This window comes from Leptinotarsa decemlineata, unplaced genomic scaffold (assembly GCF_025532065.1).
Source record: "Leptinotarsa decemlineata unplaced genomic scaffold, Ldec_3_MD MMD2_tig00026328_RagTag_RagTag, whole genome shotgun sequence".
Taxonomy (NCBI): Eukaryota; Metazoa; Arthropoda; class Insecta; order Coleoptera; family Chrysomelidae; genus Leptinotarsa; species Leptinotarsa decemlineata.
Window position 1 is genome coordinate 24,804,907 of NW_027412688.1, and position 26,747 is coordinate 24,831,653.

General features: G+C 37.1%; 1 protein-coding gene and 1 pseudogene across 1 annotated transcript in view; both read left to right on the forward strand.

Moving 5' to 3' along the window:
• The window catches only part of LOC111502133 (uncharacterized), a 59,580-nt gene extending 34,717 nt beyond the window's left edge, over window positions 1-24,863 (forward strand). The window contains exons 2-3 of the mRNA XM_074182176.1: window positions 8,905-9,094; window positions 24,301-24,863. Of these exons, the coding sequence (XP_074038277.1) occupies window positions 8,905-9,094; window positions 24,301-24,491 (381 nt within the window). The 3' untranslated portion in view covers window positions 24,492-24,863. The remainder of the gene's footprint in view (window positions 1-8,904; window positions 9,095-24,300) is intronic.
• Window positions 400-1,740, forward strand: LOC141485532 (ubiquitin carboxyl-terminal hydrolase 2 pseudogene; annotated as a pseudogene).
• Window positions 24,864-26,747: the final 1,884 nt, after the last annotated feature.

Consider the following 26,747-nt stretch of genomic DNA (forward strand, 5'->3'; position numbering starts at 1 on the left):
ATGACTGATATTCATAAAGGTGTTCCACAAGGAAGTGTTCTAGGTCCTTTGTTGTTTATTATTGCTGATGATTCCAATCTTGTTTCACCTATTAACTGCGTCGATACTTGTCACGTTCCTTCGACTTCTGTATCCAGCGGTGCAGCAGCTTCATCAGCGGAATTGTCAAAAACACGGAAATACAATTATTTGGGAGATAATTTCATTTTTTATGCAATAGGAATTGAAACATTTGATACCTTAGACCCTCAAGCATTGGAGTTCATTCGTGAAATCGGCAATAGGATATCCAAAGAAACGAATGACCCAAGAGCTACCTCTTTCTTGGTTCAAAAAATTAGCATTCTGATTCAAAGAGGAAATGCAGCTTCATGTTTAGGTACAATTCCTCAGTCAAAAATGTATCGGCATGTACAGACAGTGCAAGAACTGGAGTTGTGCAGTTTGGTGAAAGACTCGCAGCAAAACCGTCAAGCTTTGACTGAAAAGGAAGTGGGAACTCTAAAAGAGGCTGAGTTTGGTCCTCTGGCTGAGCCCTCAAACGAACTAATATCTAATTCAGTTTTGAGCAGTTTTGCTTTGAATTCTTTATCCTACCAGTCCACTGAAGGAATGAATCATCTTATCCGTGTTTACTCAGAAGAAGATAGTAGTGGCAAACGTAGTTGCAACAATAGATTGGTGATACATTCTTCAATCAAAACTTTTGGGTTCAATGGTTTAAAAAATCTTGGAAACACCTGTTTCATGAACAGTATCATCCAATGTTTATCAAACACGGGATGGTTGCTGGAGTACCTAAAAAAGGATGCATACATGGAAGATATCAATACTAGTATTTCTAGTATGAAAGGTGTTTTAATCAAATCGTTCGCGGAAGTTATCAAGGAATTATGGTCAGAAGATTCATCTGATAGAGTAATTAACACAGTCTACTTCAAAAATCAGATTCAAAGATTTGCCCCTCGATACATGGGTTCTGCCCATCAAGACGCCCACGAATTCCTTCGATATCTTTCAGAAGGTTTACATGAGGACCTCAACAAAATTACTGAGAAACCTGAACCAATCTTAACTGAGATTGACGAAAAATTGAGCGATAACGGAAAAGCACAAGAGTCCTGGCAGAGATATTTGAATATGAACAACTCCAAGATTGTAGACTATTTCGTTGGTCAATTAAAATCCACTATGAAGTGCACACACTGTGGACACTCATCAGTAATCTTTGATCCTTTCTGGGATTTGTCCCTTCCCATACCACAAAGATCTGGCCAAGTGAGTTTGTCACATTGCTTGGATTCTTTCACAAGAGAGGAAACTCTGGATGGAGATGAAAAACCAATGTGTTCGAGGTGCAAGCAAAGGAGAAAATGTACAAAGTCCTTATCAATGTATAAGTTTCCCCGTATTTTAGTAATTCATTTGAAAAGATTCTCTCCGACGGAAAGGTTCAGTGGCAAATTGAATGTTTCCATTGATTTTTCTTCAGATGGATTGGATATGAGCAGTTATGCAGCAGACAATGTGGCTCCTTGTCATTATAATCTATATGCACTTTCAAATCACAGTGGGACTACTTACAACGGACATTACACAGCATATTGCAGACACCCATATAGTGGCACATGGCATGAATACAACGATTCACAGGTGTTCCCAATTTCGCCAAAATCAATTGTGAGCAATGAGGCATATGTCCTCTTTTATGAACAGGAAGGAACGAAGCAGCACCTTTGATGTGTGTTTTTTTTCTTCTTTCCTTTTTTCTTCTTCTTTCCTTTTTTCTTAATAATCTTAGTTCTTTGAATTGATTTGTATTTCTAGGTGTGTCACAATATATATATTAAAAAAATATTATATTATATCAAATTATATATATATATATATATATATATATATATATATATATTGAATGTTGTTTCTACACCCTCAACATATTTTATTCAAAATGAACGTTTTCTGAATACATCCAAAACTAATTGCATAGTTTTCAGAACAGTCAATACCTCCATCATTGTTCCAGTGTTTGTGAACATGGGCACTGAAAAGTTATATTTCTTGTCATGTACAAAAATGGTAGGAGTCTATCTAGATGACAAATTAAACTTCGACATACACATTGAGCATCTTGCAAGAAGCAAAAAACTTGCTAGCAAATGTTATGCAAAAAGAGTTTTAAGAAGTACCTTGAATACACCTGCATTAAAAACGGCATACTTTGAAACTATCCGCCCTTTCCTTAAATACGGAGTTATGTTCTGGGGAACTTGGATCGGATTTTCATTATGTAAAAACGTATAATAAATACAATGCTCAGCATGAACGTAATATTTTCAAAAATAATAAATTACTTACTTTATATGAGATTTATATTCATATTTTTACTATTTTCGTTTATGACAATAAAGAAAAATTCATAATTCATAAAAACATTCATGAGTTCTTTACTAGGAATAACCCGAACCTCATTCTTCCTAAACATTAATGAATACAGAAAATACAGAAGGAGGTCCACGCTATATGGCTATCGAATTATACAATCATTTACCAGTGACAATCAGAAAAGGCAGACGGCATACTTTTAGAATCTAGTTTTCAATTTGTTGTGTAACATGGAGCCATATTCGGTGCAAGAATTTTTTATGGCAATTTCATGACGATTGCAGAAAACAGAAGAAGGATAGGTATTACTATTTGGTTATCAAAATTTCCATAATCTTAACAAATATAGACATGATATATGCGATAGTATGTTTTCATTATATTTCAATATTCATATAGACAAACCTGTCATACATCAGATTTCTACATAAGATTTTGAATAACAATATTGACTGTCCATACCTCTTGTCCAAAATTGGTTTACATGTTTCAGCCAGAGTAACTCGAAACACTCAGACGTTTGCAATTGATTTCCATAGATGCAATTATGGAAAACACTCACCATTATCTAGGATTGTATTGAATGCGAATGATATTCAACTAGATTTGTTCAATATCTCTGAAAGTAGCTTGAAACGAAGTTTGCCATCACTTCTAAAAAACAATACATAGATGTGCACATGTATATATATAAATTTATCTCACTGCAATCATTCATTGCCTTTGGGTTTAATCTTAGTTTTTATTTCTCTTAGGTTTAATTTTAATATGGATCTTAATCATAAGTATTTATGTACACCTTTATAAAAACATATTTGTATATTGGGTGCTGCCCGTTAGTTGAATAAATAAATAAATAAATAAATAAATAAATACTCTTTTGGTGGTATATTTTACAGTTATATATTTATACCTCACTGACTAAAGTTTTCATATATTTAATTCGTAAACTTCAATAAATCTATCTATTTATCTATCTATGATGGGTGAGGCAGAATTTCGACGCTCAATTCGTTCAATTTTTGTACGCTGATTTGTAAAACGTGCTGACGAGCGTTGTCGTGGAGCAAGATCGGACCTCTTCTGTTGACCAGTGCTGGTTGCTGCTGACGCAATTTTCGATACATTTCATCATCACAGTCATATGACTGTGCTGTGATGGTTTGGCCCAGTTGCAGCAAGTTATAGTGAATTACACCAGCCGCTGACCACCATACACTATTTTTTTGGTGTGTTTTCACCTTTGGAAAGTGCCTAGGTGGCTCATCGATGTCCAACCACTGTGTCTTGAACGTTTTTTGTCGTAGAGGACCCGTCACGTGACGAACCGCTTCAAAACGATTCTGTCAATCATTCAAATCATAGAGTACCCACTATTCGAACTTTTCGATTTTTCCAATAAGTTTTGAATTATCAAAAACCACATGGGAACTGACGCCCATTTCTTCCGCCATACCACGCACCCTTTGTGATGGGTCAATCTACACCCAATGTATTCGTGAAAAATTCGCTATCAATCATGACACAGTAGAATGAATATTTATTGAGACATAGAGCTACAAAAACACTTTAAAACTGACAAAACTTCTCAAACAACCCAATTCTAAAGACTGCAGAATCTGATTTCAAAAAGGCGGTATTTGATGCAACTGTGTGCGGGTTTGTCAATAAAACCATTCAGATTGGTATATAGAAGAAACGAGAACAGTGAATTACTTGAATTCGACTCATTAGACTTAGAAACAATGACGTGAGTCCACAATGACGTGATTACAATACATCCAATATTTATTTTTTCAATGTTTATTGATGAAATTTACTCAAAAAAGTAGGTTCACAACTATCAAATTCAATTTCAAAACAGAAAGTGATATATTCAATTTTACCACCCTCCTTTCCATCGGATAAACATTTGAGGGAGACCGAACAACTATGAATCTCATAAACTGGTCTGGAAAGATCAAGCACCAGAAGAAATATTCAAGAAACCTGGGATATTCCTCTGGTGAAAAAGCCCTAACTAATTTGTTAGACTTAGCTAAGGCACGTATAAAAGCAGTGTCGTCAAAACATGCAGGCGCTTGGTTGAGTACCTTACCAGTTCCATCCTTTGGTACCTTATTGGAAAATGAATCTTTTAGAGTTGCTGTAGGTCTTCGCCTAGGTTCCAATATTTCTGTTCAACATAAATGCAAATGTGGAGTGGAAGTAGACACCCGAAGATATCAAGGATTGACTTGTAGATATAGCGTCGGGCACTTTTCCCGTCATCAAGCTGTACATTTGCAGCATCATTATGTTATCAAACGTGCTTTAGGTTCGGAAAATATACCGTTCATCTTAGACCAGAGGGCATGAATCTCATCCCTTGGCGGAGAGGAAAACGGGTTGTCTGGGATTTCATCTGCGTCGTTATTTTTGCTCTTCGTACGTTCCTTCGACTTCCGTATCTAGCGGTGCAGCAGCTTCATCAGCGGAATTGTCAAAAAATGAAAATACAATTAATGAATCGAAGAGGTTTTTGTATGAAAGTGTATAATTATAAAATCATTGCAAAGCACTTTCGACTTTCGTCATCATCAGTGCTCACCTGACAGCAAGTGATCTAATTGATCTACTTTCAGGTGAGCACTGATGATGACGGAAATCGAAAGCGCTTTGCAATAATTTTATAATTATACACTTTCATACAAAAACCTCTTTGATTCATTCATTCAATAAATGTATTCAGCTTCCTCCCAAATCTATTTTTGAAAATACAATCATTTAGAAGATAATTTCATTTTCTAAGCAATAGAAATCGAAACATTTAGTACTTTCAGCCCCAAACATTGGAGTTCATTCATGAAATCGGCATTAGAATCCCCAGAGAGAAAAACGACTCTAGAGCTACCTCTTTCTTGATTCAAAAAATTTGCATTCTGATTCGAAGGGAAAATGCAGCTTCATATTTAGGTACACTTCCTCAATCAAAAACACTAAGTGAATTCATGGTTCCAACGAACAAAATATAGTAGCATCCTTCTTTCCTATCCTCATCCCCAATCGAGCATTATCTATCATAACGTTCTTTCTCCGATGCCGCTATCCAATCCTCATGTTTTTACAGTATCCGGTTCATAGTTACCTGAACAACAATGAATATGTACAGACAGTGCAAGAACTGGAGTGCAATGTGGTGGAAGACCCGTAGCAAAACAGGCAAGCTTTGACAAAAGAGGAGGTGGGAACTCTAAATGAGGCTGATCTTAGTCCTCTGGTTGAGCCCCCACAGTCACCAACGGAACTAATCACCAACAGAGTTGGAATAACGAATCCTATCCCTTTCGCATAATCGAGGACAAGTCTGTACAAAGCCGATGTTTCGTCGCTTCTAACCAGGCCGGCGAAAACGAGTACAACAATGATCTACTCTTGTACCCCTTACAAAAACTCCAGAATGTTCGACCAGTTTGTGGATCCCGACTGCTACAGGATGGACGAGTTTGTAACTACATACACCATCGACAGTAGGGCAGTGAGTTTACAGCCAAAGGGTCTGCTTAATCAAAGCAATTACTGCTACATCAACTCAATTTTGTAAGCCTCGATCGCATGTCTAAGCAAAAACTTTTCTTCGAACGGTTAGGTTAGGTTATAGTTGGAATATGCAAACATTTTCTTAATCTTATATTTCGTCAAACTTTCAAAGCGGGTGCAAACATCTTTAGCACTTTTCCGCTTCTTTTCATATTTGATTGACTCATTTTTATAGTCAATAATAACTCATATTGGATTCTCCACCATACGCACATTTTTCTCGTTATTCTCATAAAAGGCATACAGGCACGATTTCAATTTGTATTTTACAAGACGCACCTGGGGATACGATTGGCATGCAAATATTCACCATCAAATTGTAACCGTGATGGGATATTTTGTCGAGTTCTTTCTTTGGCTCTGGCGAACTTTTCCAAAGACTTTACGATTAGATTCGTCAGAAAATATTCTGAAGTTTTCAACAGCCGTTATATATGCTGAACTCAATTACGAAACATACAACAGTCTGATGACTGTGCTCAGCAGAGATAGATACGCCCAGAAAATGAATATTTCGAATAAAATTTGAAATGTTCATCTCAGCTTTGCTAGATCATAGAATTTGACTAACTCAAGCCTTGAACAATTACTTTCCTAACTGATACGTCGACTAATACTGGATTCCACATTTGTGAAAGTTTCCTTGTGAAAGAAAGCATCTCCGTGAGTAAACTTGAACAAATGTTCTTTAAATGTACTTCAACATCCGTTGGGTTTTTTTTTCGCTTCCTTGGAGCTGTCTGACTAGACTAGTAGACCATTTCTTTAAAGTTTTCGGAAAACGGTGCAGCCTCGAATATTTTCGAAACAAATCGAAATTCGGCAACTTCGTTTTGATTTTTTTTCTGACGTTACTGAAAAATATATCAAAAGTATCAAAAAAAAATCTCATTGCCACTTTTGAAGCTTTATAAGATGGTATATCATCACCAAATTTAATTTTTTGTATGGACCATAAAAATAATATCCTAGGCATGTATACGCAACTACAGATGTTCGATAAAACGAAGAAATTGAATTGATTTTGAAGTATACACAAAAAACATTAAAATTCAACAACATAAAAATGGAACAAATGTCGAGTGGAATTCGAGAAGTTCAGTGGTTGGTAATACATAATTTTTAACATAGAAGTGAAATATGAGAGATGTCGTGTAGGAGTAGAACATTATTTGAGTTCAGTAAATGATGGATGGCCAATTATTGTAGGCGTTATATTGTTTCGGCAAATACGTTTTTAAATTCGTTTTATATAATGTCCGCTCCTCTCTGGAAATCCTTCTAATCTCCCACTATTGTCGATTTTTACAAACAATCAAAAACAACTTGATAAAATAACAACAAATATAAAACTGCAACTATTCCAACAATGACATTCCTCCTCATAGTGTTGCAGTGCATATTGCGATTTTTCTCAACTGTTCAATAATACAGTTCAATAAAATATACAACTATCCGTCATGTTATTGAAAATTCACCCTGTATTAATAAACCAAGTCCTCTGCCGCATCTCTCTGTCTGAATGCCATAAATTGAAAAACTAGTGAACGGATTTCCATGCGATTTTCATCAATGTGCGGAGTGATTCAAGAAGACAGTTCATCAGTATGATTCATTAATATTTTGTATGAATTGGTCGAAATATTACAATGTTATCCCCGTTATCCCGAGTACTGGTGCTACGTGTGCCAAGCCCGGAAACTTTCATCAAAAACGCTGGCTGATTCTTTCGGGACATAACAAAATAACTCACCACATATTGTCTGTCTTTTGTAGGCCCACAAAAAAATCGCGATGATTTATGTCAATCTTTTAAGGACACTCTTGGTATACTCATTTTGACGCTTAAAATAATGTATGATGAATTTGAATACTCCTGAATGAATTCCAGGTGTACGTTGGAAGGGGAGATATTTAAGGAGAGATTAGTTTTTAGAGAAAACGTTTTTGAGAAAAAAAACTTTCTGGCTTTTTACTTCTTCAAATTCTACAAAAAAATGTGTTTTTCGTGTAATTCAAAATTGATGTGAGAGAAATTGTTTCGAGTAGTTTATATCTGAAAAAACTCCTTTGCAGGATAAACATATCTTTGTTGTTGATAGTTAATTTTGAAATAAATTGCACCCTTCAATTCATCAGAAATTTCCGACATTTTTTGAAATTGAAATCTGAAAACTTTTTTCTCCTTTCAATTTACACCTAGATTTCATTTAGGAATTTTCAAACTCCTCATTCGTCCTTGGGGTCACAAGATGAAAGCTAATATAATTGTCTTTTTCTGACAACATTTCAGGTTTGCTCAGGCATTTACTCAATAAAAAACGTCTACGATGAGGTAAAAAATTTACCAACATTTTGAAGTTGATAATATGTGCTATTGGGTACGAAATCGAAACTGTGGTAGTATGGACTGGACGACAAGACGCTATTTTTCGCTCCTGGAAAACCTTTACACCAATCTTTATGAAAGAGAATCTGCGGCGGCCATGTTTTGTGACCTTACCAAGGCCTTCGATTGTGTAAACCACATGCTACTTCTTCGCAAGCTAGAAGTTTACGGATTTAGGAGATCCGCGTTACTTTGGTTTGAGACGTACCTTTCTCATCGGCGGCAGAATGTTCTGTTAGTGGTAGCTTCCATTGGAAGTATATTTGTTCAGATAAGAATTTGTGCATTAAGTCGACTATTTTTTTGGATTTATAAAAGTTCAAAGGGGCCAACATCTATAAATAATACAACATCAGTTTCCACACTTATGGGCATTTCAGAGAATAGCAGTCTTCTGGCGGAAGTACCAGTTTTCCAAAGATTCGTAATCAGAGCCACTAATTGTGGTGGAAGAGGGTGAAATAGGTTTAAAAAAAATATTTGCATATATATTACAGTACTTAAAAAAATGTTTTATCAATATCTGTCTTAGAATGTACATTTTTTTTCAGATGAGGCCAATCATCATCCTGGCCACACTTCACTACATTATGGGAGCAGCAATAAACCCATTGGAACTTTTAGAGAATTCCCTTTGGGAGGATCCTTTGTCTGAAGTAGTGTTTCCAGAAGAAAACTTCGCTAGTGGTAATCCAGATTCGTTTCAACATCGATATTCGAATTCAAATGAGGAGAATACAGGTAAGATATGTAAGACACCCGGAATTCTCATCTATTTTGAAGAATGAGATTGTCGTTTCTTGCTAATATTGAATATTTTTTTCAGTAAGTGTTTGACCTCTGCAGAGGAGCCAAAAACTGGTTTTGCCTCTGCTGAAAAAACTCATTCTGCCTCTCCTTGAGACTATATTTATTAACCTGTAGTTGACTCATTTTCACTTCAGGCTACGGAGTGAGGATGAATCATTGAATGAGAAATTTTGTATCCTCATTGGCTCACTGCTATGATACTCTAGTCAACATTCTTCTTCCCGGTATTAATTAATTTGGTTCACTTCCTGTAATCCAGAGCCTCACATTCCTATAGGATTTGGGTTTTTGCATTGCGTGATTATACATATCTCGTCGTTTACTTTTTTAATTGAATCATTTACTGATCTACTTCCGCCTGAAAGAGGGATGCATTTCGACCGAGCGTGTAGCCGTATTGAAATTTTTACCTGTACAGTATATTCCAGCTACCATTTCATGTTCGGTACTCAAACCGTCTGAATACCAAGTTTTTGACCGGGTTATTGTGAATCACACATAATCACACTTGACCAAATAAACTCAGCTTTTAACGAAGCTGATTAGTTTGTATGGTGAGTGGTCTTTCAGGTTAGATGGTAAGAGTACGGCTCTGCCGAACTCTAAAAAACTGATTCGGTCCCCAGCGGGGCAGGCACAAAAAATGTGCTCTGCTGTCTCATCATTTTCCAAACAGAGGCGACACCGACTGTCTTCCGATAGTCCGAGGATCGGGCATGTTCTTGAGGGAAAACTGTGTTCTCTTGGTGTTTGTGTATTTCTATGGCTTCTAAATACATTCTTGTTGAATAATGATTCGACGTTGCTAGCTTCTCAGTATTTTTGAACAATATCTTGTATTCCCCGTTGGACAATGCATGTTCAGCTACTGCAATTTCTCGATCTGTCCCAAACGGCAACTCCGCTTGTGCTCGACTAGGCGGGTACCAAGGCTTCTTTTCATCTGACCAATATAGACTTTATCACAGTCACATAGAATATTGTAAACTCCCGCTGATTTGAGTGGGTTCCTGCTGTCGTTTGTTGATCTCAGATACTCCGATATTTTCTTCGTTGGTTTGAAGACTTTGTCAATTTTCTCCTTCTTTAGAATTTTCCCGATTCGGTTGGTGACACCTTCTATGTATGGTAGATAGACAGTGCCTTGGGGGTGATGTTCACTGGTGTTTCTCTTCTTCTCCTTTGGACGCGTAGCACGGATTATGTCTATTTTATCGTAGCCATTCGCTTGTAACACAGTTGTTAGGTGTTTTATTTCATCGCCGACTTAACTTTCTTCACATATTCTCGAAGTTCTGTTCACCAGGGTGTTGATGATGGGCCGTTTCTGTTTTGGGTGATGGTATCGCTTGGATGTAGGTATCGATCTATGTGTGTTTCCTTTCTGTACACCTTATGGCATTATGAGCACGCCACTGAAGATGACTGCCGCGGTTGCAGTTGAAACGTTTGGATATTATAACCAAAGAAGACCACGGCAAAACCTGGAAACCACTCAAAACATTGACGCCAGCCGTGAAAGCTTACATTCCTATATTGAGCAAATTTTTGCTAAGTTTGTTAGTAGTGGTCACTTGTTTCATCTTCAGCCACCAAACCAATGATTCCTTGTTATCATGGGTTCAACTACGATTGTACATTTTATTTACTTCCGACGTCCACGCCTTGCATCTTACCAGTTTTAAAGCTACCCCCGACTTTTTTTATATCCCTTCTATTCGTTGGTTTCAGGTCAGTCTGAGATTCAGTATCACAATATTCAAGCTTCCCCTGACATTTGTATATTTATACCTTGAAATTAAAGAGGTATGCCTTTATCTGTTGTTGCCTCTATCTGTTGTTGTGGAATTGGCCGCGGTGGTATTGCGCCCGACTCACGTTCGGAAGACTGTGGGTTCGATTCCCGCTTCAGCCAGATATTTTTCTCGAGAGAATTCATCTGGTTGAAGCTGGAATGATTCTTCAACCGTGTTAGGAATCACACGTTGAAAGGTAAGACCTCGTTAGTCCTTAGCTCGCACTAGTTCTCAACTTTTGAGAGTTGTCGTTTTTTGGAGAACGCTGTTTTGGTTGACTTGAATGAGATGTTCAGTCATTTCTTCTTAGTTTATCATGTTTCAATATTCAAGACCTGTTATGTACGTTTTTACGTTCTTTCATTCTATTATTGCATGCGTCCTGGAGGGAGTCATCTTGGACATTATAGTTCATGAAACGTAAAAGCTCGTACAGTACAAGGTTATATGAAAGTAGGAACGGAAACACCCTTTCAAGATACCTTCTTATCTATAATCATATTCTGCTTTTTCTGTGACCCTTCATAATGTCATCCCTTATATAGTGGTATGTCCACAATATGATTCTCAAGTAGTTTTTCTAACTTTCAAAGTGAATCTTCGATTTCAGGCATCTTTTAGTGATTGAATTCCTTGTTCATCTGCTAGTATGTATGCTTCGGTTTTGTGAGTTGCAAACATTCAATCTCATTGAATACTCATTTTACCAACCTTTTCCTCCTCCATCGTGAGTGGATTTTCATATTGTATGTGTCTAGAAACCCTCTATGTTGAGAAACCATGATTGGTCCTGATTACTGCAGTGTCCAGAATTTTGTCCATGAAAAAAGTTATCTATCAGTAAGTTATATGGGATTCCCATTGCACTCTCAACTTCGATATATAGCCCATTGTACTCGTACACGGGCATACAATTGAACACGTTGCAAATTACCCATTGAGAAGGACGTTGTAGGGACGTTATTAGAATACATTCCAACCACATCCATTTCAATAAGTATGCAGCACTTTGAAAGGTATGCCCATCTGCATGGTGTCCTAGGTTGTTTGCATAGAATATAGAAATATCAAACCAAAATTAAAAAGGAAGAATTGGGTCGAGGATAAATTACCAAATCGAAATTTAGTTTGAAAGAAAATAGGATACAAAAAATTCTTGGTTCAAATGTGTATATCATCCACAGATATTTCTGTTTGTCTCGTCTACTCATTATTATTGATAAACGTTTGCCATTGTTTATACTCTAGCTCTAGGCACATAACGGAGAGCTGCCTTAATTGAACCATTTCGAGAAATATATCCATTATTTCATTTTTAATGAATTTTGAGCGGATAATTTGAACCAAAGAATAGGGATAGACGGCCTTTTGAACTTCCATTCATAAAAAACTACAAGAAAACAATAAATCATATAAAAACCATTTTTAGGGGAGATTATTTTTTGAGAAAGAAAAGTTTTGGCTTTCTACTTCTCCATCGTGATACAAAAATGTTGGAATCTTCCAAAGAAAGGAAAAAAGCAATCGATTCAAAAAACTAACTCCATACAAAAATGTGTAAATCATGCAAAGAAGTAACTTTCAGACGCAAACTGGAAGAAAAAGCCCTCCCGAAACAGCTATTTTCATATAAATATTGAATTATACGAAAGAAAAATACTTTCGAAACAAATATTTTTATATGAACGCTGAATTATACGAAACTCATTTTTACTATCCTTTACTTTCCCCGCAATGCACAATGATTAGTCGAGATCCTTTGTTTGCAGGCAACTTAGGCGTTGACATTCTCATTCATCAGTCCACCCATTCGTAACTGTGTCGTGAGTGTCATACCAAGATAAGTCCAAATAGAAAATTTGCCGTTGTTCTTGTCTTTATTTAGTTATTTGTTCCAAGTATTTGTTACGCCATTCCACTATTCTTCTGCTTTCCATAACTGCTTGACGTTTGTTTATTATTTTAAATCTAAATCCTAGTTTCTTTATCCAATTCTAAAGAGTTTTGTTAGCGCAGCTCCCATTTAGTGTCGGTCCTTTTCACCAATATGTCTAAGAAAGGCAATTCGTTGTGGACTTTCTTCTCCATCGTGAAAGTGATGGAAGGACTTACGTTGTGGATGTGCTTTAGGAAAGTGTCTAGTTCTGCATTCCCATGGTTCCATATTATGAAGGTGTCGTCTACGTATCTCAACCAGACTCGGGGCTTCTTGTGGGCTTCTTCAATGGCCAGAGTTTCAAACCACTCCCTATATATATTGGCTATAATTCGTCCTTTTAGTAAATTTTCAGCTTTTATTAATATTTCAATTTTTTATTTTTTTGGTTGTTGCTTGTATGTTATTTCTTTGTAATTTCAGTTTTTGTTTAATAAAATTGTTATTTTCGGGTAATCTTTTTTTTTTTTAGTGATTTCAAATAAATTTATATTATATTAGACAATGGAATTCCGAACTGATGAAACATTGAAAATTTATTTGAATCAATTTCATATTTGTCGACTAACTTTTACAAAAGATTCTTTGTTGAAACTTTGTTGAGAAGACTAGATTCTGGTTGCCTGGGTGATAAATCCTTATGACTATAAACCATTTTCCCAGTGATATATTTTTCTTTATTGAATTCATGAAGTAGTTTGTGTTTTGCTGCAAGTTACAATGCAATTTTTTTGGCATCTTCTATTGGTTACCAAAAAAACACTTCCTCAAACTTCAAAATGTTTTTGACTAATAGTGTTTCTATGTGAACATCAAAACATTTTTTGTACCCATTCGTTTTATGCAATCATTTACGATTTCATTCGTTTGTCGAACATGTATTAGAGAATTGAACCATTATTCAACCCAACTCCATCTTTTTAAGCCTGTCAGACCATTTTTCATAGCTGCCTATCTTTTTTTATAACATAAATCTGGATATATTTTATTTTCTATATTTTTCTCGAGAACAAATAATACATATGTCTGTTTAAAATCTGTTTTTCCGTTAATCAGCTGTAGCCCCCATACGAACGACCACTCTCAGAAGTTGAGAAACTTGTGCGAGCTAAGGACTAACAAGGCCTTATCTTTTAACGTGTGATTTCTAACACGGTACATACTCAAATACTCATATACTTTTCAATACACATATACATACATTTCAAATGATTTAAACAAACTTCAGAATAGATTTCCTGAATTGACCTGTTTTACGAAACAGCACAGGTTTTTGGGTTATGGAGAAAATGATATTTGAAGTTGTTTTCATTTTATATACTTGCGATGCACCTTTTGGAACCTTTGGTGTACCAATGAAGATCACGTTGATCTTTTGGTGATCGAAACACGTGTCGAGGTATTAAAATAATGGTTTGGTGTTGGGAAAACACTCCAGTAATATTCATTTTATATACACGAGGTGCATCAAGAATACTCCAACAAACAAAACTAATATAATGAAAAGTACTCACCAGTATACACTTTTCCCTAATGCCTTAATTATCCTACTAAAATATTGTAGAAAATAATGCCAAAACAAAAATCACTCTGCCAGTAACAAATGCAAACTATAGAGACTCCATTCTATTGGAACGACATGGAGTCTCAAATCATAAACCTCAATATTTGGGCATCAGATGGTGCAACCTGCCCCTCAGTAGGAACTTACTCAGGTGGTTCAATTTAGGTGGCGGTTCAAATTAGGCATCTCTTCCCTGCACATAGTTTTTCTTATATAGAAACATAGTTTCAAACAACCTTTTGTCTCGCTCAAGGAAAGGAAGGGTGATATTATATTGGGTTCTTTCAATCCAATAATTCAATCATTACCTATTAGAAAATTAAGTGTCATTCATTATCCATACTGGATTATATTCCATACGTCCCTCTATGGAATCACCCCTAACAGTGTCTCTATTTATATAGAATCTGGACGAGTATGTGGCCAATAATCTGAGAACTAATCGATACACATCTGTCAGAGCTCCGTAACCTAAGAGCATCACCACATTGTTGACATGACCGCCTGTCCATGCTTAATTAATTCTAACGGGAAACGTAGTGAAAATTCCGAGTGAATTCATCTACGTGGCCTCGTGCATGAACACATTCCAAAGAAAAACAAGTTGAGAAAATCAAGAAACGTCAATGGAATTTTCGAAGATATTCGCAATTTGTCAGTTTACAGATTCTGTTGAATAAGGGAATCACATTCAACTCAGAGAAGACAGAATGATGGTCAACCCATTTGAACGAGTTTTTATATCAAAATTTTATTTAAAAAAAATTCTTGAGAAGTTAACTGTTGAAAGGGATATAATCACAAACCTGATCTGCTTATCCAGAACAAGTACTGTTTCCAAACTCCAAAACTGCAACAAACTTCTTGACGCGTGTACTTCATCTCCTGAAGTCCCCACTTGGTTGGTGAAACGCGCATTGAAAAGAGTGTTGCAGTTCTAGTGTTTGACAGGATTAATTCTACATCGGAGGTCTACTTTCAATTACTAATCTGGCTACATTCACATTATCGATAGATCCACTGTTGAAACAATCATTGGATTCGTCTAAACCACTCCTAGAAAAGCTGTATACTCCTGTTCTGTACAGTGTCCTTCAGATCTATTTCCAAACTCAATTGAGTACATCGTCATTGTCAAGGTGAATACCCATTGCATGTTATATATTATCCATTATCCATTATGCTCTCCTTTCCAAATTCTCTCTTGAAGTACGTAGGGGTGCTCATTGGTTTGAAAATTTCACCAGGTTCCCAAATACTTTTGATATGATTATATACTCTCACGTTGGAATGGACTTTCGAAAGAATAATTCAACTAATTTGTTAGAATAGTACTGTCTAATATTTCATTTTCCTATCTCTCATTTATCTCACAATAATTTAACGAACCTATCAATGATAAAAGTTCCAACAGTTTACAGGCATACCTTTTTTACCGCTTCCTGGGAGCCGTCTGAATTGCCCTTTTTTTCCAAGTCTCCGGATTGCGTTTTTTTCCTCATATTTTCATGACACTCATACCACACATCTTGTTCCGTGTACTACTCTGTACAAGACTCTTGCTGGACATATGTCATATTCATCTGGATATAATTTAGGTTTTTCATAAATTGTTTGCCTCTCGGGACCAAAGCCTCACATTCATATAAAATATAACGGAATGTATCTGCCCCTTTGTTGCATCACCTGCAACTAAGGTCTCCCACGGCCTTATTTCGTTCAGATCTCCTCTTAATAAACAGTGTCCAGTGAGTAACCCGGCAATTATTCCGAGCTGCTTTGTTGAAGTAGTTCTTCGGTTCTCTTCTCGTATGGTCCCTATATAAAGATTTTTCCGTATAAGTGCTCGTGTGTATTTTTCCAACACTCTTGATGTTTCTCATAGGCCCATTTCACAATCTAGTTCCAAACAAGAGATTTTGATATTTCCACAGCTGATTCATGGCCTATATCCCGATTCCACGTTGGTCGGTGAGTTTTCTAGTCTGGATTGCCCCACTCTTGCTTTCCGTAAAGGAGACGTAAAGGAGAAATATCCAAGATTATCTCGAATGCAGCTGTTGGAATGGTTTGTATTGCTCCCGTTATTCCCAAACATGCAAGTCTTTGTACTTTGCATGGTTTCTCTGCATGCAGAAGCCGTAGTGACTCTTCCAATACCAGGTTTTATAACAGTGTCACTACTATTTCTCACATGATGATCAAACCACCCGGCTACAGACCTACCTCATATGGAAGTAGGGTACGAGGGGGAGAAAAGGATGTGTGCATGAAACGGGGAAATACCATGAGGAGATTTCAATGTAGCGCCCAGGACGACAACGATAAGTAACGTCTCATTACAGTCCCACAATTGGACAGTGGGACTGTAATGAGTCCCACTGTCCAATTAGTGTTGGTGTAAGCGGGTAGCGCTCCACTCAACAGTGCTTCATTTCATCCACAGACTAGGACTTCTCGCTTCTTGCCAGGGCTCACGCGGGAGTTATCGGTAAATTGCAGTTAGGCACTTGGTGTTAAGTGTGTCTAGTGGTCTAGTGTATCTCAAAGTTTGATGCTAGAGCCTCCTGGAAAAAACCTTGAAAAAACCGGGTAATAGTAATTCTGAAATAACGAGTTTCTCGTGAACTGAGCGCGATCGCATAGATTAGCCCGTGTTTACGTAACTGATTATGGTAATTCCTAAGCGTCGTGACGCCCCTCGTCAGCATGCTTTTCGGCACAAAAAACTTGAACAATTTATAAGACAGCCTCTTAATATATTCAGTGAACGTCTCAACTTCTGCCAGATCATTCAAAGCAGATGATTCCTCTTGAGGCTGAATACGGGGCAAGCGTACAACATAGCTGTACACTTGTCCCGTACACAACTTGTTTGTAAATTAGCAACTTGTTGTCAATACCAAGTTTAGAGTTCCGTGCAAAGAGCGGATACGTGCTATTTACCACCGCAGCCGCTCGTTGGATTGCTAAGCTCAAGTGTTCCTGAAAGTTGACGCGTCTTCACAGAATAACTCACAGATATCGCGTATTTTTCTGCTCATCAACGTAGTCACCCTCAACTCGCAGCTTCCCCAAGATGTTTACGTTAGTAAATTTCCTCAAGAAGTTAACGAGTTCTGTTTTTTTGGGGTCGAGGTAGATCTGCAGCTGTTGCTTCGCCACTTCGCTAGAGAAAGAATGCGCGTATATCGCAGTGTAATCTGCGTATATATCCACATTTGTTTTCGGGAACATCGGAAAGTCGTGCGTACACAGGGAGTATAAGCGCGGTGACCCCTGCAGGACACATGCTCTAATCGCATAATTCGCAGATGTGGTTTGGTCCACTCTCACACGAAAAGTTCGGTTGCTCAGGTATGATTCGAGAATCCTAATCACAAATAAGGGCATACCTGCCGACCACCATCTAAACTATGTCAACAGCTTTCTGGGTATCCAGCAAGACCATAACCGTGTTCCTTCCCTGGTTGCAGGTTTCCTTCACTCCGTGAACAACCCGGATTAGTTGTGAAGTCTTATTCCGACCTCATTGGAACCCAAATTGCATCTCGGGTATGAGCTTCATTCTGTCTTCCAGGCGAAGAATTCTACTCACGAGAAACTTATTAATGACCTTTGCCACCGTACTGAGCAGGGAGATAGGGCGATAGCTATCCATGAGAGTTTAACGTTTTCCAGACTAATGTGTGGGCACAACTTCCGCATACGTCAGGCAATTTGGATAATGCTAGTGTTCAATTATAGCGTTAATGTAAAACATCTTTTCGCGGCAGATCGCTTCAATCCCATGAACGCCTGGGTCTTTGGTTTTTCCCAAACGCTGTACGGTTGCGACCACCTCCTCAACGTCTGTGATCCACTTCAGTAATGTTGATTTCGGCGACATACCCGATCTATAGGCATACTGAACTTGACACAGTGGTTCTTAAATATTTTTGATATGATTATATACACTCACATTTGAATGGGCTCTGAGAAGTTTTATACCTCATTATTGACTGAAAAATTTTCATCTGAAAGGCCTTTATTTCATTTTTCGAAGTTTCAACAGCGCCTTCCCTAAGTCCATTTATTGCTGGACGGTTAAGAATAATGAATTTCTGAAAAATTCCATTCATTTTGCAGTAGACACAAAATTCTTCGTTATGGAAAATTATTGAAATGTCTTATATAATGACTACTGAATATCCCCCTGAAAAAAAAACGATTGCCAAATAATGATATTGTCGAGAAGTATGATGTACATTTTTCGTTGTTTTCATTTCGACCCTTTTGCATCTATAACTCAATTAGGTTCAATTCATTGCACGTTGATACAACGCTAATGAGTAATTATAGATATTACATGCAACACATGTTTGTCCTGCCATTACGATGTATTCTAAATCTGAATTAGTTTGATTAGTTGTGAATATGAGAAACAATTCAATTAACGACAGTAGATGCATATTTTTTGTTGCTGCAAGGGCACTTTTTTCGAAGCACTCAATATATAGCAGATGAATCAAATCGTCAACTGAACTTCTTCCTACGATATACCTTTATGATGTTAAAACACTATATCATCTGCGACACTGCAAGAAATAATCGAATGGCAATTCTTTTATTAGAGGTAAAACTGAAATATTTGGCGTAGAATGAATCCAAAACAAGCGTTTTTCCCAAACACCAGAACTGCAATATTATTTTTGAGGCGCATTTCACCAACCAAGTTGGCGGCGTCAGGAGATGAAGAACACTAATTCCTAACTCTGAACAGTTTCATTTTTCGGCAGACATCATTGATTTCAAGTGAAAGTTTGCGGGATATTATCTCGTTCTCCATTCATTCTATGGCCGTTCTCCAAGGCAAATTGAGCGAAACTAGATTTTTCCGGTCTCCGAAATCGGATATGTGTTGCGTATTCTTTGAAACTACTTTCAATTCCTCGCTTAGTTATATTTTCTGTCACAGTCCTCACAGCTTATTTCATATATCCCCGGCTTTTCATTTCTCAACATCTTGTCTTAGGGTTACCTAACATTTGTTGGAGTTTTGAAGGCTACTTTCACGTTCAACTTATCAAAATCCATTAGTGTATACGAAATTGCTTTCAGTTCTACTAGTACAGTCATTTGGTTAAAAAAGAGGTTATCTGGAAAGTTCTCTGGAATTTTGGAAATGGATGATATTATAGATTTTGTTTGAGGTGCTCTTTTTGAATTTCCACTTTGCCTATTATTTCTGTTCGTGTTGTTCCAGTTTCTTTATTACCCTCCGGTCGTTATCCTGATGAAGAAAATAAATTTACCGAAAACTTGCCACATAACACAGAGTCTTCTTTGTTATGTGTCAAGCCCTGTGTGTGTTCGTAAAGGTTTCAGCGGACAGTAGTATGTTGTCGTTGAGTGCGGGTTGAACCGCATCTGGAGTTTTGTGTTCGACCTTTCAGCTCCGATTTTCAAGCCATTTTCAAGAAATTGATGTCTCGTCGCGAGTTCTCTCTAATATAGGCGTGTTCGCAAAGTCAGACCCATCTGAGGATGGGTCTGACTTTCGGACAGCAAGTTGATGTTCCTATACTCTACTAGTCACACGTCTATTGGTCTGGCCTACATATATTCTATGGCATGGTATTTTATGTATACACTAGGATTCATTGTCAATTTTGTCCTTGGGGAAACGGAGGAATGTGGAAATTGGATTGATGACGGTGAATATCGTTTTTAAGTACAGTTTGTCAATAACGCCTTCAATGTAGGGAAGGAAAGCTTTGTGGAGATGAATTTGTCGATGTAATGGTCTGTGAATCAATTTTGAAGAAGAGCTGATTTGAGTTGAGCCAGCTCAGTGAGGTCAATATATCCGATGATGAGTGAATTCAAAACGGAGTTGGTTTGTGCTGGGTGAAGATGGGCGTTTGCGTTGAGGTATCTTTTTGTGTATGTTGGCTGGAGGAGTTATTGGATTTTGTGATGAGGACATCAAGGAATGGCAGGAAGTTATTGGTTTCAATTTCCATTGTTAATTTCATATTTGGATGGAGGTCATTGAGGTGATCAAGCAAATTATGGAGTGTTCCGGAGCCGTAGGGCCATATGACGAAAGAGTCATCAGCAACGCAGAGCTTTATCGCTTTTGCTTTACTGATTTCCTCAGAGAGAGTTTGTTTCATATCTTGATGCAAATTATGCAGCTCCTGCTTGTCAAGAATTTGGTGCAAGGCAGATCTGTTAGTCACACTGCTCTTGAGTAGTCAGTGCAACCTATCCTCCTAGGTTTGTTAACAGGATCAAAGGGATGAAGAACTGAGATCTGACTTATGATCTCTATACATGCATAGTCTGATTATTTGGGTACTTCATGCTCTATGAAAATTCCACGGGAAGCTAGAGAAAAAAAGTTTATTACCGTGCAAGCCTCTACGACAATACAGCACCCGGAGTCTCATATCATTTAATCACGAATACATTTCTCATTGAATGATGTGTTATTCAAGACTACTACTTCGTTGAGTATTATAACGTCCCCCGCTGCTGCAAATTCATAGCAGCAGCGTTTTTTTGATAACAGAATGACCATCAAAGACGTTTCAATGATTTTTGATTTATCCTCAAGTTACTGGCTTCTCAATCCATTTCAATAACCGGTATCTTCGTAGGTAACCACTATTTTGAAGATTATTTGTAGTGATGTTTACCAAAAAAATTTTAAAACGATAAAGTTATACTTGGACGCCAAAAAAATCTGTAGTGAAAAAATAAACGCGTTTGGTTCACCAATAGAATAAAAAACTTCTAGAATTGTTTATGCGACTTACAGATTGAATCAAGCATAAAAAATGATATTTCAAAACCATACAAGTCAAATGTGACTCGGAATAGAAAGAAAATTGTTATAAGCTAAATAATACCAAGGCATATTTTGGTATTCCAACATTTCAATGTTGATTTTTTTAACCTTTCAGATTTCTAATTTCTGCTCATTTAGAGTTTATGTTGTCATCAACTATACAATTTACTCTTTCACTAATAGACATTTTAATATTGAATTATTATCAATGTTTAGATTACAGCAGAAGGTTAAGAACCCCAAAACTGACAAAAAGTAATGAGTTATTCAGAAAAAAACACTTGCAGGACATCTTTCTCGAAAACTGTGTATTCAACCAATTTTGTCGAATTTGTGAAGAGAACATTTATACAGAAAATTCATTGAACCGTACGAATTACTGCATGTAACTGATCTATTTATACTACAAACCTCAATAATAGAGATAACCATTGTAATTCCTCGTCATAATAGATCGAGTAAGACCTTTCTTTGTCTGAAACGGGGAATCGTACCTTTGGGAATAAACATTATGATTTAGACACACTATGTGGAAGTTTGATTGCCTCAAACATCCCAGATAAGTCCTCATGTATGAATCCAGTTGTTATTATGACATATTGGTTGTAGGTTTACCGTATCAGAACGAATTAGGGCTGATCATAATTCATGACGTATCGTTAATTGCCGAAGGGGCATTACAGATAAATTCGTTAGAAATTAGAAGGCACGGTATCTCGAGAAGCCGTATAGATACTGAGAGGACAGTGGAAGTTGTTGGTTGCTATAGGAGAGCACTAGAGGTCACAAAAGGTTAACTACTCTAGGTGGATCATCTAAATACCTATCTGTGCATACAGTGCGAACGTAAAAATTTCCAAAGTTTAATTAAGTTTACATAAAAAGGCATACTTTTTGATTGAATATCGGTGAATCAACGTCATATATGCAATTCAAAGTTTTGAGTTGTGTATGTAGTCACCTTCAATTCAAGCTTTGACGAGTAACCATGGTTCAGCAAAAACTTCGGCTGTAAACCACAATAGTAATAAAGTATCCGTTTCCCTTTGGGCATGACACCTGGTTACCCAGGAAGTGGTTGTTCAGCACTCCGTAACGGTAGGGTGCGCAGGCTGATCCTTATCCAGATAGAAGAAATGTTTTACATCATCTATTCAATAATTTGATTTAACGTCAGGTTATTGAAAAGATAATTTGTAATTTCATCTTGAAAAATGGAGGCTTCAGGAGGATCGTCCACAACTTCTTCATCATATACTTTCTCATCCGTTTGTGGGTATGGGTTGTATACTTTGCCAGATTGCTTTCCTGCACTCGAATCCACAGATGCTGCAGCCTTTCTTGCAAGCCAGTACGTTGAGGAGCTTCTCTGGTACAGGCAGCTGAGAGGTAGGGTCAGTTAGGAGGGTATAGAGAGCCTTCTCCAACAAAATCCCTCAAATTACTTCTGGCTTGTCCACAGTTATACCTGCAGATACAAGCGCAGCAGATGATAGCGCGTACTTGTAGATTTGGAGGAAGTTAGACAAGAATTAGAGCGCTCTTTTAAGCACTAGTCCGGGATAGCTTATATCATAACTCCTGTAGAGGTATGTTCCTACTTCTATCATACATAACTGCTTCTCAGTAGTATATTTATCTGTGAATTTCTTTAGAGAGGTGTTGAAGATAGGATTCTCCTTCAACTTTTTCACTGTTTTTATCGCAGCGGCTTGCTGCTTGTAAAAACAAGTTGCTGTCCATAGTTGTCTAGGGTTTTGGATTTTTTCATCTTCAAGCTTCCAGGAGGTGATGATGAATGGTGCTAACAAACCCACCAATAATTCGAGGAGGTCGATGTCTTCAACAATAACGTACTCGACTGCATTCAATTATAGCGTGGTGGTGACACTGACTGAGCCTGTCAGCATCCTCGGCAGCTTGATTCGTTACATACATGGCTCACCAGCATGTCAATGAAGCCGGCTGTTGTTTTTGTCATTTACCAGAAAGAATGTCTAGGCAACTTGATATTTCATGTGAACAGCACTTCAACTCATGACGACGTTGTACCTGATGGTATGTAACCACTCGGATGATGATCACAATTTTCAACTTTTCATGAACGAACGAACAACAACTCGAACAACAATCAAATATACCTATCAAAACACGCACTTTGGTCGCACTGATATCTGGGCCGCATGTCAGAATTAGCCTTGAACAAACAACGTGTTACCTCAGGACTAGTACTAGAGTACCACCAAGATTTAGCCAAAGCCTCGGTAGATAATAACATCATCCTGAAGTGGGTTAAAGGGCACTACAGGAGTTAATGTAATCGACAATTGCGAAACCCATGCTCCATCCCTAAAGAGATGGGATGAAATCAAAGAATCACCCTGGGCGACCCTGGGAAGCTGGCGCCGAAGAAATATCTAGCGATGACCAGGAAAAACCTACGCTCAACAGTAGGATTTCTGACTAGCCACTGTCAACTAAGGAAACACCTTCATTTTATGGGGCTAGTGGACACACCTCTATGCAGGATGTGTGAACAGGAAGATGAAACTGTCAAACATGTATTATGCGAGTGCCCAGAGTTATCGTCAATAATAGAGTGTGTTCGACGAGTCTGGGCGTACACCTGCCCATACAAAGGAGATGTCCCCTAGTGACCTGTCCACCTTCCTGCCGTAGCAGAACGGCAAACTTATTCACTTCAGTTCGATTTTTAATTTTTATAAAAATAGTCAATTTGATGGAGTATATCATCTTCATTCACGAGAAAGAACTGCCAAAATTTCGCTATAATTCGCTAATGTCTCAAAAAACAACTGAAAATTTTATTTCAATAATTCAGATTCAGATTCAGCACCCAAAAAAACATGAGGTTCGAACATTAACCCAAGTTTCCAAATCTTTTCCCCCCAAGACCAATTTTAGGTACCATTTTATTGGATTATACGGAAAACTAGTCACACTAATATCATTCATTGAGTACTGAATGATTTTCTTTCTTTTCAGATCCAGATTTAGAAGTTATGCTTCGTCCACCTACAGGCAAACGGGCTTTGGCGATGTTCGCACGATGGGGTTCAATCAACGGCATTGGGAAAAATAGGCCACCGATCAGAAGTAACCTCTACGATCCGGAAGATGCCATCAATACGCAGACCAGGGGTAGGATGTTGGGGCAACCGTTGAGGTGGGGTTAGGATAGATCTAGGAGGCTGACAACAGAGACGGGTGTTTGATAAGAACATTGTTAAGATCATGGTAGGAATGATGATATGGATATAGAAAGATTTGTATTACTTTATTTCTGTAGTTGGGCTTATTATATACCCTTTATATTTTCGGGTGAAATATTTTTTGATTTGGAAATGAAGAGAAATTCTGGAAAACGGAGATACAGACTAATTATAACTTGGCTCAATATATACAATTTAGTTTTGTAGAAGTTTATAATATATTGTTTAATAAAATACTGAAGAAAACAGCATGTAACAATAATGGGATCCTACGTAGCTTCGTAAAAAAAGTATTGGAGCTAGAATAAATCGAAGTCAGCATTGATACCATGCTAATCATTGACATTTATTTCCAATACCATTTCCTTAACTGAAGCAATACGTTTTTGAGAAGCCTCTAATACCAATTAATAATAATCACATCACATCAATAAACCAATACTCACTAGATATTTATTCCAACTAATTATCAAAAGATAAACAGAATGGAATCAGTTTAAGCAGATCACCTGGTAAACAGTGTATTCAGATGGAATATTTTCTTCAACAAAAATTTTAAAAACCACATCCCTCATTCTTTTTCATCTCACTGACCATTCCTTAAAAATATCCATGAAAGTATGATGGAACATGGAAAATTCCGAGTTGAATATTGTCATGACTATCTTTGAGATCTATATTTCTGTTGAATATTCAACTCTAACATGTCTTCATATTTTGACATTTTTAAAGTCCTGCTATACTCCAAGAACTTTTTATTGGAAAAGGTAATTTGATATTAGGAAATAGATATATATGATTTTTGTTTGTAAATGTGAACACTAGAAATTTTTTCTACTCTCAAGAGAAATTTCTTCAATAAACTAATCTCTAGCATCATCTCAAGGAGGAGTCTACCTTTCATTTGCAATAACTGAATTTAAAGTATCTGCGCCGATTACCGATTTGAATTTGATTCTAGTCGAAAGCAACGAATAAAAGTTCAAAAGGAAGAGATTATCCTTTGAAGAGTTTTTCACTTCCACACCATCATTGTCATCAACTCTCCTGATACCCCTGTCCACTCTTTTTTAGGAAAATACACTTTCAAAGTACTCACGATTTGACACAATCTTCATTATGGTCCATATGGGAGTACATTCTGACCTTTTTTGAAAGCTTTAATGGTCAATTTTTCACCCTCTTCACATGAACTGTACGTATTCAAGTAGACCACTCCTAAGTTTGTGGTAACTATTTTGACAGCTAAATTCGACAGTTTCAACTCGTAAACTTTTTTTTGCTTCTCTTACATTCTTCCAAAGAATTGTCAGATCATCTGTGAGTTGTCTTTCGTTTGAATCTAGCTTCAATATTTTCTTTTCAAAAATAATTTGTATTTCTCCTGTTATTATCCTTTTCATCTGATGTGATATATAAACTTTTTTTAGGATACTTATTGGCATCACCATCATTGTATTTTTCGAAGGAATCTGGATAGTAGTTTTTCTGACCTCCCCAGTCCTGCTCAAGTCTTAGCCCTAACGTCTTGTTAGGGCTAAGAGTTGAGCAGGACTGGAGCCAAGAGGGCTAAAAGTGTGAAAGTAATGTAATTTATTTTTATTTCTGATAGATTTTCCATATAGTTTTGTCATGCCATACTTTGTCTTTTTAACTAAGACAAAATCTTTCTCGATCTGAATTACTTTTCTGCCAACTGTCAGATGGAAGTTATCTTATCATTAATTTTCATATATTCTACAGGGTGTTTATTAAACACGCGACAAAAATTCAAGAGACTATTCCTTGAACTATTCTAAGGATATTTCGTCCTTTGATGATTTTTGATAGGGCGCGTTGTTTATAAGATACGGAGCAAAAAAAATTTCGACAATAACAATTTATTACCAAACATTACATGTAATATTTCTTAATCTACAAGAGCTATATCGAGAGGGGTTGTCTACAGCATAGTCTGTAGCCTCCCTAACTAACGGATTTTCGTGAGTTTCCGCACTTTCAAAAACTCGCCGATTCCTCGACTGAATGGACTGCCGAATGGAAGGCAGCTGCAAATCTCTGCGGATGGCTTCGTTCCGCACGAACTAAGGAGCATTCACAATCATCCTCATTAGTTTATTTTGCAATACCTCCAGAATGGAGATATTAGATTTGGCCGCTTGTCCCCAGACGCCTGAAGCATACATGATGACAGGCTTGAACATCTTGTTATAGATGGTA